At 41.0% G+C, this 18,265-nt stretch overlaps 2 protein-coding genes across 2 annotated transcripts; one reads left to right on the plus strand and one right to left on the minus strand.

Moving 5' to 3' along the window:
- Positions 1–298: 298 nt before the first annotated feature.
- si:ch211-153b23.5 (uncharacterized protein LOC321177 homolog) lies at positions 299–2,654 on the minus strand. Its single transcript, XM_037078238.1, has 6 exons — positions 2,540–2,654; positions 1,872–2,057; positions 1,394–1,507; positions 1,069–1,240; positions 754–955; positions 299–668 (listed from the first exon to the last, which is right to left on the minus strand). Exons 3-6 carry the CDS (start codon positions 1,499–1,501, stop codon positions 476–478), a joined length of 675 nt encoding a protein of 224 aa, XP_036934133.1. The 5' UTR covers positions 1,502–1,507; positions 1,872–2,057; positions 2,540–2,654; the 3' UTR covers positions 299–475.
- Positions 2,638–8,099, plus strand: si:ch211-153b23.4 (uncharacterized protein LOC335392 homolog). Its single transcript, XM_037078237.1, has 9 exons — positions 2,638–2,801; positions 3,967–4,080; positions 4,179–5,855; positions 5,957–6,056; positions 6,143–6,291; positions 6,386–6,498; positions 7,051–7,140; positions 7,231–7,353; positions 7,457–8,099. The coding sequence occupies exons 1-9, from the start codon at positions 2,747–2,749 to the stop codon at positions 7,652–7,654; spliced, it is 2,619 nt and encodes an 872-aa protein (XP_036934132.1). The 5' UTR covers positions 2,638–2,746; the 3' UTR covers positions 7,655–8,099.
- The last annotated feature ends 10,166 nt before the right edge of the window (positions 8,100–18,265 follow it).

Below are 18,265 nucleotides of genomic sequence, written 5' to 3' on the forward strand. Positions count from 1 at the left end.
TCAGTCACCGCCATTTTAGATGGAGGCCCAAAATTCTGTATATATGATTGTATTAGAATATTATGCCACAGTAATTATATTGTTTTTCTTATGATTTTCCTTGTTTTATTTTCATTAACACCAGAAAACGTGAATTCAAAATGACATTTTGCTAGAAATAAGTTGAAAAAAAAAAAAAGCTGCTTTCTAGATTAATGTGTCTTTTATTAAATTAAATGGAATATTTTTGACAAGAAATTAAACAAATGCACTTATGGTAAGATTTATTTTTGCGGTGAGTAATAAAAAACAGCAAAAGTATTATTTGTAGGAAAACTTTTATTTGAATCTCGAAACAACACATTGAGGATATAACATCAGATGAATGCTGAGAGATTGTTATCTTAATTTGATATTAACACCAAACACTGAAATCACAGACATGTTTGTCTTGAAGTGAATAAATACAAACACCCAGCGCGAAATGAGAGACTTCTTAAGCCAGTTTCAGTGTCTCCTTGACCATGACTCCTACTCCGTCGAAGACCTTGTGGATGGGAGCATTGCACATGAATGCAGAGGTGGTGACCAGCTTGTTTTTGACATCAACGTGTGCTTTGTCCACATCTGTGTTGACATGCTTGCAGCCCATCTCCTTCATGACGCCTGCAGTCTGAGCGTAGGGCCACCTGAGGACAAAGAGAGAGCTGGGAGTTAGAGATATTTTCTTCACAGTGACAAACATCTGATGATTGGATGTGATGTGTCACACACTTGCCACACTCTTTGTCCTGTCCCACGGTGACCTCGCAGCCGGGCAGGATTTTGGCGGCGAGCACGGGGGAGATGCAGCACATTCCCAGCGGCTTTCCGGCTTTGTGGAAATCCTTGATGATCTTCTCCAGCTGCGGCTGGATGGTGCAGTCCTTATTCTTCACCGCCCAGTCGCTCAGGTTCTTCGCCACACCGAAGCCCCCTGAATGGGAGCGCACACAAAGGATATGTTCAGCTTATCACAAAAGTGGAGGTGACAAAAAAAAAGAGAAAGACACGGAACGTCTTGCTCTTTACGGCTGGAGGAATCCTAACCTGGGATGATGGCGGCGTCAAATGCTGACACGTCCAAATTGGCCAGATCGGTCACTTCACCCCTGGCGATTCGGGCGCTTTCCTGCAGGACGTTTCTTTTCTCCTCGGTGGGTTTCCCCTCGCAGTGGTTAACAACATGCATGTGGTCTGCGTTCGGAGCAAACATCTGCACCTGAAATGTGAAACCTTCCGTATCAGATCAACTTCTGTAGCTATTAGGACTGTTTGTTTAGGGCAGAAGTGTTGCTGCATCCCTCCATGTGGTTCTGGATCCAGATATTTGACATATAACACCAGATAAATGTCATAAGTTTACTTTTCTTACCTTTGCTTCCGCCCGACTCAGATGGACGAGGACGGCGGAGGCCTCGTGGATCTCTGTGCCATCATACACTCCACAGCCTGCGAGAATAACTGCGACACGCTTCACCATGGTTTCCTACAAAAATATCACACACACAAAGCACATTATGTTTACCTACAGTTTCCTCGGTAACAGAGCTTTTCTTCAATTTGATATCAGGAGGTGTTTACCCCCCTATCCGTTTCCCTATCAGATATGTGGATCGCTGCTCCTGTTGCACATGTTTACATTAAATATTTACAGTGCCAGGGGACGGAGGAGTGCGAGGAGCGAAGCTGCTGCCAGGTAACACATTCGACACCAGTGAGGAGAAACTACAGGAAGTGTTTATAGTCTGCTCAACTTCATCTCAGACCTTGTGCCTAAAATCAACATGTGTTCCTAAAGCATCAAGACAAGAAGCATCATAAGTTTAGGGAATAAAACAGACAGATCTCACCTGTATATATCACCTGGCTTGACTCGGTGTGTGAGTGTGTGTGATGGAGCTGCTCAGCAGAGGTGGAGGTGTGCCTGCTGAGCTCTGAGAGGGACTCTTTTATAACCCTGCCTGCCTCTCTGTCTCCACCCACAACCTGTTGTCCAAAATCGCTGACATCATCCACCTTAACGGTCACCAGGAACTCTGTTGAGGTGAAACGCTGAGTCACTCCGCACAATAAGTTAGTTATCACTCGTCAATAAACGTGACGCAATGAGGAAAGATGCAGACATGGCCTCAATGACTTATTTATTTAATGTAACACATTTACAGACACATAGTTTACTTTGGAATAATTTGATAGATAAGGACACATGCAATCATTTAGAATAAATACTGAGAAAATGATCATGTAAGTATCATATTTTTTATTATTATTCATTGCATTTAATGGAGCACTGTTGAAGGAAAAAGATATAGAAGATATAAACTACATAAATCACGTTATATGTGTTATTCCAATTGAGTTGAAACATACAGTGAAAGTATAATCTATTCAGCATTTCACAAGAACAATTAGCGACATTTAGACTAAGTTGCGATAGAAATATGTCTTATCAGGTGTATTATATTACGATCTACGTAATATATCTGCCTGTATATTATCGACCTGGAGTGGAGTTCACCTCTCAGACACGCTGCCTACGTGCAGGATCCTTTTTACAGCTCCTTTTCTTTCCTGCTGTGGACGAGCAGGAGGGTTTTCCCCAGTGAAGGCGCAGTAGCAGCAGCAGCTGCTCAGCCTCTCGGCTCAGGTTTCACCTGCGTGCTGACGTCACACGCAGCCGTATAAAGACAATGCCGCCTCGCGCCCGCATACATCTCCTGCCGCTATGGCTCAGCTGCAGTCTCTGCATGTGTCCGTCGGTATTCTGAGCATCTCTGGCGGTAAGATTTTAATTTCGTGTCTCGGTTACGATATTGTGAGATGTATATTTTTGTATTCTACCTTCTGCTGTTATTTATGTATTGGTTTTATAATTTCAGCATGAATATGCTTTTTTAAAAAGTTCAGTCCTTCGTTTTGGTGTCAACAGTGTCTTGAAAATTTATTTTTTCTTTTTCCTTTTTTTTAAATACTTTTGGTTTATGATCTATTGATTGATTCGTTCTTTTCTGTTTATTGTGTGTGTTGTTTGTTATTATTTGAAGTTCGTTGTAATTTCCCCAAATTATGTTATTTTCATTTTTAACTATCTGATTTTATCTAAGATCACTAATATTAGAGCCCAGATCTCTTTCTTCATAATAATTAAATGTTATGATGATATATGAGAATTAAAGTGACATGTTATAATAATAATGGTATCGCATTTTAAGTGGCATGTAATATATGTTTTAAACTGTAAAAACTTCCTTTTTTAATTCAATTAATAATAAGCTTAATAAAACGTGTATTCATGTGATGAAGTTAAAACAGAATACTTTACACTATAATAATAACAATAATAATAATAATAATAATAATAATAATAATAATAATAATAATAATAATAATATAAGATTAAGGTTAATGATTAATACATATACATGTCAGCAATAAAATTTAAAAAAAGAAAGTTTTGCTCTGCTTGTTTTTTTGTTTTTTTTCGTGCTTTGTCATATTAAGTGGTCTTTTTAGCACCATGGTCAGGGGACACCAGATAAATGTATTATCATGTGTTTTATTGATTTGTATCATCTGTTTTATTAATTTGAACTGTCCCTACTTAAATACACTAAAGAGACAATACTGTGTGAATGCAAGTCAAACTGATAAACTTAGAGAGAGGTAGCACATGGGCTTACTTCAGGCACACTCGTACCAAAGACTGTTTTTTGTTTGGACACATCAGAGTATAAAAATGATAAATGAAAAAAATGTCAGTTAGTTGTGATTCCTGATGAAGACCCAGTGCCTGATGTAAGCACTTGTGTTTCCTTTTTTCTGATGAAAACTTCTCAGTTCATCATGCTTGAGGCTGACACCTGCTCTTTCTGTCTTAATAGTAATCTAAAAAACAGCGAAACTGTTCTAGCGTGGTCATGTTTATCTGTTCTGTCTGACTTGTAGGTTCTCTCCTGCTGTTGGTGAACGACTATGCCAGCTCACCTGAAAGAAACTTAATTCCCTACACTGCACTGGGGGTTCTGCTCCTCATCATTGCAGCCCTCCTAGCTTATGCAGGTTGGTTTTGATGAATGTGTGTCATAGGTTTTGTTTAATGTGAGTAAAAAAAAAAAAATCCTTAATCCCCCCCCCCCCTTTCCTCTGTTTACTCGCAGGTATCCGTCGCAGTCTGTCCCATGCCCAGCTCTTCTCCACTCTGTGTCTCACTGTCTCCGCCCTGTGGTGTGGTTCAGGTCTGGTGTACATCCTGGTGGGGCAGGGTGTGCTGCAGCCCTCGGAGCTGAGAGCCTCTCTGGTCCCAGGCCTGGCAGCATTCACCTTAGCCCTGCTCATCATAGGCAGCGTAGCGGTCCTGGTGAAGAAAGCTGTTCTATCTGTCATAGCTGTTGGCATTAGCTTAGCGTGTGCCCATCAAATCGCAGGTTTGTCCGCTGTAGGTTTCGGTCAGTCTGCCACAGCTGCCAACTACCTTCTTGTCTGCGTGGTGGGTGTTTACTTTGGTGCTGGACGCCTGCTGTCCACCATCACTCGAGGTAAAGTGGAGCCTCCAGGAACAGTCCTGAAGGCCAAAGCTGAGGTGACAGCAGAGCAGAATCGGGGCGGCACTGATGCACTGTCGGTAGGTCTGGTGATGAACCTGCTGTCTGCCTCTGTGCTGGCCTGTCCTCTGTTAGGTGTGGTCCCCCAGCTCTTCGTCGGTCACGTGCCGTGGCTGTGGACCGCTGGAGTCTTCCAGCTCGGCATGTGTGTCCTCTTCTACCGGGCCATGGACACACTAGCCGCCACTTTTTACGGCTTCACTGCCCTTCTGAGGTTTGCGGAAGGCTACAGCGCTCTCCTGTCGTTCTACTCCATTCAGCCTTACTCCCCCGTTCCCTTCCCTGTCGTCTTCTCAGTGCTTTTCTTCGTCCTGGCTCTGTTCAGTTGTCAGAAGAGCTTGCTGGAGGGGCTCTATCAGCTTTTCTTTGTAGCTTATTCCATTGCTATTGCAGCCCAGCCTCAAGGCTTCTTCCAAGGGGGCACACAGGGTGTACAGGCAGCAATATTTGTAGTCTCTGCCGGCATGCTTTTCGTCACCACATTCAATATGGTCTCCAAGACAACGATTCCCACAGGGCAGGGTTACTTTAAGGCTTTGGTCACCAGGATGCGGCGTCTCACCCTCAGAGCCCACGATAAAGAGCTCCATTCACCTCACCTGGGTTACTCCAAGTATGCAGATGCAGAGGTGTTGGGCCACGCCTGCAGTGTGCTGGCTGCCTTTGCCATCACGGCCACAGTGGGGGGCAGAGATCCTCTGTCTGTGCTGATTCTGCCCTGGGTGGTGGTGGCCGGAGGGGCACTCACGCTGCTCTGCGGCTCAGTAGCTTTCGCCCGAGGTAAAACCTTTGAGAGCACAGTTTTTATTCTCTACGGGGTGATGTGGACAGTGTGGGGGCTGACACGATACGGCGGCCTTTATGGGCAGACCAGAAGCTTCGATGTGGCTGTTGGGATCATCAGTTTCATGCTGTTTAATGGTCTGGTGACAGTTGCAGCGTTGTTTTTAAATGTCGCCTGGTTCGCTTACTCCTTCACCTTCCAGCTCATTCTTATCAGCTTCCTGCTGGATGCAGTGGGCGCCCTGCCTTTTGGTTATGATATAGGAGTCACCATCATCTTTGGTCTTGTTAGTTTTTACTGTTTCCTGGCACACATTTTCAACAGCACCTTCCAGTCCCCGCAGATCCCCTTAGGAAAACCTCTGATAAAGCTGAGTGGGGTCGGGGGAGGTGCAGATATCTGTCCACACCTACCTGCACGCAAGGCCACGTCCGTCCACCAGATTGCAGGTAAGAATCCGTTAAAGAAATCCATGTTGGTTTTTGAGAATACACAGATGCTGACATCCTCAACATGAGTTTCATTTGTCTTCGTCTTCTTGCACCTGCAGAAATCATGAAAAATGGTGGCATATGTGGAATGCCCACTGACACTGTCTATGTGCTGGTGGCAGCTTGCAACAGGCCTGATGCGGTTGTCAAAGCTTACAAGTGAGTTTCCATTTCAAGAGCGTGCCAGCTTCATCAATATCTGTTTATCGATTCAGTCTCATCACTCTCTTACTGATGTGTTCAAGGGTGAAGAAGCAGGCGCAGGACCGACCCATGTCACTGTGGATCTCCTCCATCAAGCAGCTAGAGCCGGTGCGACACCTGCTGAGCCCTCTGCTCCTGGACTTCATGGAGGCTGCCTGGCCCTCCTCCATTAGCATGGTGATACCCAGAGGTAGGTGTGCATTTGTGCATGTAAATTTTTTGGTGCCTGCTGTTGCTTGAATGGGCTTTCATGAGCATTATGTTGATTTCTTGTCTTCCTACAGGCCCGTGGCTGGACACCTTTGGTTTAGGAGATGCTGCCAAACACATAGGGACTCCACAGAGCATTGCCATCAGAAACCCAGACTGTTCTGTGGCCACGCACCTCATTAATCTGGTACTTACTTCCAAGCCCCAAGGGAAACACATTTTCATTTACAAGTGTGTGCTCCTACTGCTATAGGTTTAAATGCTTTAATACTAATAAAACACCAGTTTCCACATACTGTCCAGCGGGCAGCCCCCTGTCTGAAATGCTCTGCTGTAGCTTCTGTCTCTTTAAGTCCCTGCTCCTGAATGCCCAGTCTGCTCCGATTGGTCAGCTCACACATGCCTGAGACAGTACCGCTATTAACAACAGAGCAGCTGTGCTAAAATATATATTTCGTGCCATAGTAACAGCCAGTCATAAGTCTTGCAAATGTATCACATGGTGATGTAATGTCACAAAGTCGCAGAATTAACGTAGGGACTATTGACGAGGCATTCTCTGCAGGAAGGAGGAGCTTCTGTTGGTGTGGACTTTGACCTTTTTAACTCTTACATGCACAATAAAATAAAACACTCAAGGAAAGGGAAAAAATGAAGACTCCTCAAAGTCTCCTTTAAAGTGAGTGAAACTATATAGCAGACTTCTTTTATTAAATACAACAACCAAATTTTCTCACAGGTGGGGCCCATCGCTGTAACCTCAGCCAACCCCACAGGCGAGGCAGACACGACTCACCACAACCAAGTTTATGCCAAACTTGGCAACAAGGTGAGCACAATTTTTTGGTTTTATTAAACACAAGAGGCACTGTTGTTCTCACTTTTATGTGTAAACTACATGTGCATTTCATTGGGTTAGGTGGATGGGGTGCTATGTGACGGAGCCTCTCCTGAGAACATCGCATCTACTGTGGTCGACTGCACAAAGATCGAAACAGGGCATATTGGATTCTTCAGAGTGGGTCTCATTCCTAAATCTAAGGTAATATAAATGTCCCTTCTTGTTCTGTTTGCTCTTAATAAAGAATTTCAGTTCAGTGTGTGCTTACACTTCAACCTGCTGCTTTTGTTTGTTTGCCTTGAAGGTTCTTCAAATCTTCGAGGAGGTTCAGATGCGGCACAGACAGGGGCAGACGAATCCTGCTTTTGAGTATGATCTCGATCCGCCAAACACCCAAAGGGAAAGAAATTCCGATGAATCAGAGTCGGGAAGAGGAAGCGGAGACACAACACCATCCACAGCTTCGCCTCAACAGAGTCCAGTCCTCAGAAACGGCTCATAGAATTAATGTACTGTTTAAAAAGAATGTAACATGAATTCAAATACACACTAAAGGCGATTGTTCAATGAAATATCTACACACAGATGTAATAGTTTCCACACTGGTGTTTGGTCCACCATATGTAAGGATGACCCCACAAGCCCTTTATGTCTTGATGTTTTCAGCATGTTTGTCTGTTTATCTAAATTATTTTTGGAAGAGTTAAACTTATATTGGTGTGGAATTTCTTTCTGTGGAATTATAAGACTACAAAGCACTGTAATCACTATCTGAATGCAATTAATTTATATTTCATGCAATATATGTGCAATATATTGTAAATTATAAATTGTATTTTTTTACATCGTCTGCCCTCTTTGTCTGGAAATTGCAGTATTTTGAATATGTCTCTGTTTTGTATATATTTTTCATGAAAAAATATACATTAAAATTACAATTATTTATACAATGCTGTTAATATATCATTGAATATGTAATTTCCACTGTTTTTTTAATAATTGCCCAATATAAACATTAAATATTGCACTGTAGATGCATATTATGTGAAAATTTGTCAGTTGAAAGGAGCTGATGCGCAGCCACGTGAAGTTTATATTACACTTCCAAAATGAGAGGCACATTAAAAAAAAAAAATTTAAAAAAAAAGATTTATTAAAACAAGTTTCTACATCCATGGAATTTTTTTTCTTTCCTGATGGCACGGACATATTCCAAGATGACAATGCCACGATCCATTGGGCTCAAATCATGCAAGAGTGCTTCAGGGAGCATGGGACATAATTTTCACACATTACGGTGTGACGGTGACACCACAGAGTCACGACCGTAACCCTGCTCAGAATCTTTTGAATTACAGAAAGTCGTTTTTCAGCATCCACTTCTAGAGCACGTGCACTATATTAGTTTTGCGGTAGTATTGTATGCCTGTCATCAGTGTAAAAATGTAATTCTTTGGTCGGCCTGTGAACTCATAATAATGAAAATAATGACCAGATATAAGATCAACGGGGTATTTAAAAAGTCCTCGTAAAGATGCTCAATTTGGAAAGTATTTCGAAGGATCACCTTGACACATGCTGCCTAGTCATTCACCTCTCGGTCACAGTGAAATATGTTTGTTTCTCGTGTTCTCATGCTAGGAGCCTTCCATTGGATGATTACTGCACTACTCTTAGCTTGCAACAGCTAACTCGATAACTGATGCAGTAGCTTCTCATTTTGTAAACAACAAAAGACATATCCTGTGGTCTTGTAAAAGATGTTACTCTGTTTTAGAAGGATAATTGTCCTGCATCAACCAAAGAAAACAATGAAGGAGATTGCTGAAACCACTAAAAATCAGGTTAAGAACTGTCCAACACATTATTAAAAAGGAGGGATAGTGGTGAAGCGGCATCATCGAGGAAGAAATGTGGTCAAAAATAAAATCTTGAATGATCGTGATGGCAGAGCACTTAAGCAGTTGGTGAAATCACGTCGTAAAAGAACTAACAAGTAAAACTCACAGCCATGCTTGATAGTGAAAGTAAGAGCAGTTTCCATGGGCACAATGTGACGAGTACTCCAGAGATTGGGACCAAAAAGCTGTGTAGCCCTAAGAAAACCATCATTTATCAGTGAGGCTTATTGTAAAAAAAGAAAAGCTTTCAATTTGCCTCAGGAGCAATGGAAAAAGGTCATGTGGTCTGATGAGTCTAGATTTACCGCGTTTCAAAGGGACGGGATCGACCCACCCAGCACCCATCATGCTTAGGCCTACCGTACATGCCTGTGGGGGCAGTGTCATGATCTGGGGTTGCTTCAGTTGGTCAGGTCTAGGTTCATCAACGTTATGTGCCCAAAAACTGACGACTACCTGAATATACTGAATAACCAGGTTTTTCCATCCATGGAATTTTTTTTCTTTCCTGATGGCACGGACATATCCCAAGATGACAATGCCACGATCCATTGGGCTCAAATCATGCAAGAGTGCTTCAGGGAGCATGGGACATAATTTTCACACATCACGGTGTGACGGTGACACCACAGAGTCACGACCGTAACCCTGCTCAGAATCTTTTGGATTACAGAAAGTCTTTTCCAGCGTCCTGACACCCCCATCATCAATACAAGATCTTGGCGAGAAATGTTTGCAACTCTGGACAGAAAAACATGCTGTAACACTGCATAAGCTTATCGAAATACCATGATACCGTGGCAAAAGCGAAAGCATACAACACAGCTAAAGACGGTCAACAAAATATTAGAGCGTGCGACCTTTTGTTTGAACGGGCATATCAATGACGTAGATTAGGATGAAGGTTGTTGATTGACTCAGACAAATAAAACACTGATTCTAGAGGGCGTCTTCATCTTTTGATTTCATGTTGCAACCACACAGCTAGATACCGCCAAGGATCAGGATCTTGCATTGTTTGCTTTAATCATGCTTTAATCATTTAGCCCTGTGTGTCCATAAACTGGCTTTAAGATGGTGAAGAGGGTGTCGACTATTTACAATTAAGGTGGAAACTCAGTTGCGTCATTGGTACAAAAACCCGATTACATAAAACAGGTGTCTATTATCAAATGATACGTGATTATCACATATCGTATCATCTGACTGAAAGTCAGTAGGTGTTCCCAGAAGAAACACCTACAATACAATAAAAATAATGCAACCTAATCACTCCATTTTGTTTCCTTATGTAGAAACCCTGAGAAAACATCACATTCTTCCTCCTTCTATGCAGAGAAACCATTCTCTAAATATTTCAGACCATTTTCTGTGCAAGGATGTGTCTTTCAGGAAGTTATTATTTCCTCTCTTGGGGAGCTGTTGTGTAAGCAGCCTGTCTGAGCAGAAGGCTGCAGTGTGTCCTTTGCACACTGTTCACGGGGGGCGGCGCAGGGCAAGAAGACATCAGCACTCACAACCTCAGACTGTAGCCTGACACAACAGTGACTCTCTCAGATGGGCTTACCGTGTTTATGTAGACGTGTGTCAGCACTTGTCATGCATGTGTAAATATTTGTGTGTGTGTGTGTTGACTGTCCCACCAGCTCTTACATTTTCAGACTGTGTGCAGGTTCGTCGTTGCGCTGCCAACAGAACACGACCGAGCATTTTCAAGTCCAAGTGAGTTTTGCGTGGGCCTGCAGCATGCCAACTTCAGGAAGTGCAAGATAAAACAACACTCAACATTATATCATATCTATTGTTTGAAGCCTTATGAACCTGGTGAGAGGACTGATAGTCTCTCTAGCAGCAATGAACTAATCTGAAATGTATTGTTCAACACTTCACAATCAGCTGGTGTAAAAACAGTTCCTGGTAATGAGTTACTCTTTAAGAGCTCTCTTTTATGTTTCATCACGTACCTATGTTGATTCTTCATCAGGGAATATCCCAACCCGAGGATTGTAGACAGCCTAAGTTTCACATTCTGTGTTTACTTTGCTTATCTTCATGGTAATACTAATAAATAACTAACAACTGGGAAAAACAGGGATGGTTCCTCATTGCTGGATGGATGTTGGTGTCTGGAGAATGAGTCACTCCAATAAAAAGTTTCCTTGTTCTGTTTGGGAAAACTTCAAGAATATGTCTCTTCATTAAATATACATTCCCAGATAACATTTCTTTCTAGTGCTGTATTCTCTGCAGTAAGAGTGACACTACAATATATAATCACACATTTTTAAGGATTTCGTGAAATCCTTTGATTGGATCAATTGAGATCTTTTTTGTTATTTTATTTTGGGTTAATTTGATCAGGTATCGATGGTAAATGTTGTAATGTCATCAGAGCCTCATACAAAGCTCTGCTTCCCTGTTTACAGCTTTCAGGACCTGTTGAATTGAATATGATGGAGCCTCAAATAAATTATAAAGTCAAAGAGATTACAACACAGAACCTTCTGCAACAATTTCAATTTAAAGCGGTCTCTTTGTATCCAGTTATGAACTGGGCACATTTGGATTCTGACACACGCCATGGACAATGACTTACCTTCTCAGTCTCAAATCTCTATTGGTAGTTTCACAACACATTATGTAAAGAGCAGCCAATGAATAAAGGTACTCATCTTTCATAATGAAACAAGTTTACATGGATAAGCAGTCCAAAGAGATGTGTCATTTAATCCACCACCTCATTACCCAGAAACTAAGATCTCCCAGAGGGAGCCTGAAAACTGAGCTTCCTTTACAAGAAAATCTATTTTTGGACTTTCCACACACCTTACAAGATGTCACTGGTTTTCTGTCACCGTGATGCTGAATTACGTCAGGTTTATAACCTCTCTTCCAGGATTGCAGCTCCTGATCTGAACCCTGACTCATACTGCAAGACATGAAGCTTCCTAGCATAGAAATCATTGTGTCAGTGCTCATCAAGATGTCAATATACTTGTAAACTTGCAATTTTGTTCATTTGTGGGGATCTAGGGACAGCAGTGTGAGTCAGTCAGTCAGTCTGACACTGCAGTTTTAAACCAAACACCTTCCTAAATTAATGACATTCCCATCAGCCATGCTACCTGTTTAGTGCCAATTAGCAGATGTTGCTAAAGTGCAAACTCTGATTAGGGAAAATGGAAGGCATTATACCATGAACCACTGTATTAAATAAAAAAGATTAGTACACAGAACTCTTATATAAAACTTCATCAAAAGAGAGGGCAGAGGTCCCTGTAAGATTCATGGGATACTGCAAATGTAGATTCTCCATGTATGGTGACCTGAGATACTGTCTGTTATGAAACAATTGTTCTATTCATGTGTCATCTTGTCATTGTTTGTTATGTCACAGTTATGTGAGGAAGTGCTTGTTGCAACAGTCACTCAACTGTAACAAAATAAACATATCACTTAAGTTTAGTCAGGTGAGCTGTCAAACGTGCTGTGTTACATGATCCACCGCATCATTACCCAGAAACTCAAATCTCTCGGAGGAAACATGAAAATTGAGTCCTTCCTCAATTCCTCAAGAATTACAATGTCCGGATGTCCGGCACTTACATAAACTCACCTTTGAAAAATAAAACTAAAGTGACATGTGACACCTTGTGATTCAAAGTTATGTCACCGTTATGTGAGGAAGCACCTGTTGCAATAGTCACTCAACTTTAAGGAAAAAAACATCCCACTGATGTTCACACAGATCAGCTATCAAAAGAGAGTGTTGTTTAGTCCACCGCATCATTACCCAGAAACTCAAATCTCTTGGAGGAAACATGACCATTGAGTCCTTCCTCAATTCCTCAAGAATTATAATGTCCGGGTGTCCGACACTTACATAAGCTCACCTTTGAAAAATAAAACTAATATAAAACTTGATTTTTAAGTCTCATTCTCAACTCGTCCAATACCATCATTTTCAGACAGAGGCCGAGCTGACCTACAATCCCAAAGCATCAGTATTCGATGAGTTTGGAACCCAAAGTGACAGTATCACTCTCTTACAACAGCAGTTGCAGGGTTGGCACAGGTGTGACAACCAGCAAGAGAAGCCACTGGTCATTTTAAAACAATAGTGGTGGCTCCTCACGAGGGTTTATCTAGCTTCTATAGCATCAGTTGTATCAGAACTGGAGAGTATATTTATTTGAAAGAAGAGCAAAGAACAGCACAGTTCATTTTTCTTACATAACATGTTAAGTAAGGAGTCACCTGTTGCTATACTGTCTCAGTTCTGATAATAAAACACGTCTCAAGGAAGTTCTCTGATTGGCTATCATAACAGATGTGTAATTTAATCTGCCGCACCATTACTCGGAAACTCAAATCTATCACATCAAGTGTGAAAACTGAGCTTCCTTTGTAAAAAGAAATTACAATTAAAAGAATTTCCTCAGTTACATAATGTCACCCTTTAGTTAGTGTCACCATGACGTTTGATCATTTCAGGTTTCCAACCGCTCGTTCAGAATTGCAGCTCCTAATCTGAACCTAGCCTCACAATACAAGACATAACGTTTCTTAGAAAGGAAAGCAAATGTCACCACAGAAGAAGATTGACTCGAAACTCATGTCAGCTTTCATCAGGTTGTCTATTTACGTAATTACTTTGTGACAACTGTGCAATTTTCCTTTTTGCTTGTTAATTTGAATGACTGGGGACCACAGTGTGAGTCAGTCAGTCAGTCCAAAAAACAAACACTTTACTAAACTAATGAGATTCCCATCAGCCATGCTACCTGTTTAGTGCCAATTAGCAGATGTTGCTAACGTGCACTATATCAGATAAAAAAAGATTAGTACACAGATCTCCTATATAAAACTTTAAAGAGAGGGCAGAGGTCCCAGTAAGATACATGGAATACAGCAAATGTAGATTCTCCATGGACAGTGACCAGAGATACTGTCTGTTATAAAACAATTGTTTTATTCATGTGACATCTTGTCATTGTTAGTTATGTCACAGTTATGTGAGGAAGCACCTGTTGCAGTAGTTACTCAACTGTAACAAAATAAACATATTACTGAAATTTACTCAGATCAGGTGTCAAATGTGCTGTGTTATTTAATCCACCGCATCATTACCCAGAAACTCAAATCTCAGGGAAGACACATGAAAATTGAGCTTCCTCAATTCCTCAAGAATTACAATGTCCGGATGTCCGGCACTTACGTAAAATCACCTTTGAAAAATAAAACTAAAGTGACATGTGACACCTTGTCATTCAAAGTTATGTCACCGTTATGTGAGGAAGCACCTGTTGCAATAGTCACTCAACTTTAAGGAAAAAAACGTCCCACTGATGTTCACACAGATCAGCTATCAAAAGAGAGTGTTGTTTAGTCCACCGCATCATTACCCAGAAACTCAAATCTCTTGGAGGAAACATGACCATTGAGTCCTTCCTCAATTCCTCAAGAATTATAATGTCCGGATGTCCGACACTTACATAAGCTCACCTTTGAAAAATAAAACTAATATAAAACTTGATTTTTAAGTCTCATTCTCAACTCGTCCAATACCATCATTTTCAGACAGAGGCCGAGCTGACCTACAATCCCAAAGCATCAGTATTCGATGAGTTTGGAACCCAAAGTGACAGTATCACTCTCTTACAACAGCAGTTGCAGGGTTGGCACAGGTGTGACAACCAGCAAGAGAAGCCACTGGTCATTTTAAAACAATAGTGGTGGCTCCTCACGAGGGTTTATCTAGCTTCTATAGCATCAGTTGTATCAGAACTGGGGAGTATATTTATTTGAAAGAAGAGCAAAGAACAGCACAGTTCATTTTTCTTACATAACATGTTAAGTAAGGAGTCACCTGTTGCTATACTGTCTCAGTTCTGATAATAAAACACGTCTCAAGGAAGTTCTCTGATTGGCTATCATAACAGATGTGTAATTTAATCTGCCGCACCATTACTCGGAAACTCAAATCTATCACATCAAGTGTGAAAACTGAGCTTCCTTTGTAAAAAGAAATTACAATTAAAAGAATTTCCTCAGTTACATAATGTCACCCTTTAGTTAGTGTCACCATGACGTTTGATCATTTCAGGTTTCCAACCGCTCGTTCAGAATTGCAGCTCCTAATCTGAACCTAGCCTCACAATACAAGACATAACGTTTCTTAGAAAGGAAAGCAAATGTCACCACAGAAGAAGATTGACTCGAAACTCATGTCAGCTTTCATCAGGTTGTCTATTTACGTAATTACTTTGTGACAACTGTGCAATTTTCCTTTTTGCTTGTTAATTTGAATGACTGGGGACCACAGTGTGAGTCAGTCAGTCAGTCCAAAAAACAAACACTTTACTAAACTAATGAGATTCCCATCAGCCATGCTACCTGTTTAGTGCCAATTAGCAGATGTTGCTAACGTGCACTATATCAGATAAAAAAAGATTAGTACACAGATCTCCTATATAAAACTTTAAAGAGAGGGCAGAGGTCCCAGTAAGATACATGGAATACAGCAAATGTAGATTCTCCATGGACAGTGACCAGAGATACTGTCTGTTATAAAACAATTGTTTTATTCATGTGACATCTTGTCATTGTTAGTTATGTCACAGTTATGTGAGGAAGCACCTGTTGCAGTAGTTACTCAACTGTAACAAAATAAACATATTACTGAAATTTACTCAGATCAGGTGTCAAATGTGCTGTGTTATTTAATCCACCGCATCATTACCCAGAAACTCAAATCTCAGGGAAGACACATGAAAATTGAGCTTCCTCAATTCCTCAAGAATTACAATGTCCGGATGTCCGGCACTTACGTAAAATCACCTTTGAAAAATAAAACTAAAGTGACATGTGACACCTTGTCATTCAAAGTTATGTCACCGTTATGTGAGGAAGCACCTGTTGCAATAGTCACTCAACTTTAAGGAAAAAAACGTCCCACTGATGTTCACACAGATCAGCTATCAAAAGAGAGTGTTGTTTAGTCCACCGCATCATTACCCAGAAACTCAAATCTCTTGGAGGAAACATGACCATTGAGTCCTTCCTCAATTCCTCAAGAATTATAATGTCCGGATGTCCGACACTTACATAAGCTCACCTTTGAAAAATAAAACTAATATGAAACTTGATTTTTAAGTCTCATTCTCAACTCGTCCAATACCATCATTTTCAGACAGAGGCCGAGCTGACCTACAATCCCAAAGCATCAGTATTCGATGAGTTTGGAACCCAAAGTGACAGTATCACTCTCTTACAACAGCAGTTGCAGGGTTGGCACAGGTGTGACAACCAGCAAGAGAAGCCACTGGTCATTTTAAAACAATAGTGGTGGCTCCTCACGAGGGTTTATCTAGCTTCTATAGCATCAGTTGTATCAGAACTGGAGAGTATATTTATTTGAAAGAAGAGCAAAGAACAGCACAGTTCATTTTTCTTACATAACATGTTAAGTAAGGAGTCACCTGTTGCTATACTGTCTCAGTTCTGATAATAAAACACGTCTCAAGGAAGTTCTCTGATTGGCTATCATAACAGATGTGTAATTTAATCTGCCGCACCATTACTCGGAAACTCAAATCTATCACATCAAGTGTGAAAACTGAGCTTCCTTTGTAAAAAGAAATTCCAATCAGAAGAATTTCCTCAGTTACATAATGTCACCCTTTAGTTAGTGTCACCATGACGTTTGATCATTTCAGGTTTCCAAACACTTGTTCAGAATTGCAGCTCCTAATCTGAACCTAGCCTCACAATACAAGACATAACGTTTCTTAGAAAGGAAAGCAAATGTCACCACAGAAGAAGACTGACTTGAAACTTATGTCGGCTGTCATCAGGTTGTCTACTTACATAATTACTTTGCAACAACTGAGCAATTTTATTTTTTACTTGTTAACTTGGATGACTGGGGACGACAGTGTGAGTCAGTCAGTCAGTCCAACACAGTAGTTTTAAATCAAACACCTTCCTAAACTAATGACAATCCCATCAGCCATGCTACCTGTTAGTGCCAATTAGCAGATGTTGCTAACGTGCAAAAGTAAGATTGGGGAAAATGGAAGGCATTATACCATGGACCATTATATTGAACAAAAAAGATTAGTACACAGAAATCTTGTATAAAACTTCATCAAAAGAGAGGGCAGAGGTCCCTCTAAGATTCATGGGATACAGCAAATGTACATTCTCCATGGACAGTGACCAGAGATACTGTCTGTTATAAAACAACTGTTCAATTCATGTGACATCTTGTCATTGTTAGTTATGTCACAGTTATGTGAGGAAGCGCTTGTTGCAGCAGTCACTCAACCATAACAAAATAAACATACCATGGAAGTTTACTCAGATCAACTGTCAAAAGAGATGTGTTATTTAATCCACCGCATTGTTACCCAGAAACTCAAATCTCACGGAAGACACATGAAAACTGAGCTTCCTCAATTCCTCAAGAATTACTGTGTCAGGCTTTCGGGCACAAAAATAAAACACAGCGATTTACTTTTAGACAAAGGCCAAACCAACCTACAACCCCAAGGCACTTGGAAACCCAAAGCAACCATATCACAATCAGGAGCTTGAATACACAGTCAGCACTAGCAAGATTTCATTGGAGGGATCCATGTTTGTGCCAGGTGAACAGAACATCACTGCTAGGCACGAAGTCTCACAACATGGTGACCAAAAGTGCAACAGTGGAACGGTCCATCAGTGTGCATTTCACCACACACCTGGAAAACTGATGACATTCCCCTTAGAGATGAGCTTAGTGCTGATAAGCAAATGTTAGTATGTTTACATGCAAAATTAAGACTAATGAAAATGGTAGACATTATAGCAAAAGCCAATATATCAAATAAAAAAGGTAACTATCATGAACTGCACCAGGATTTTTTCCCTGCGAGCACTGAGGTGGGTGACCAACACGTGGGGGGGCTCAGAAAATAGTCAATTTGAATGACTTCAGAGTTACTTTATCCATCCATCCATCCATTATCTGTACATTATATGTACGCCGCTTAATCCTCTGCAGGGTCGCGGGGGGAGTTACTTTATTTGGAAATATTGAGTTTTTTATTGTGCTTTGTGCTACGACAATAATAACAGAGTGCATTCAAAATGCAACAATTGAAAGTCAATTTGTTGCATATGCATAATCACAGAACAGCGCATTTGTAATAATGTTCTGATGTCGG

Source organism: Acanthopagrus latus, chromosome 18 (genome assembly GCF_904848185.1).
Source record: "Acanthopagrus latus isolate v.2019 chromosome 18, fAcaLat1.1, whole genome shotgun sequence".
NCBI classification, from domain to species: Eukaryota; Metazoa; Chordata; class Actinopteri; order Spariformes; family Sparidae; genus Acanthopagrus; species Acanthopagrus latus.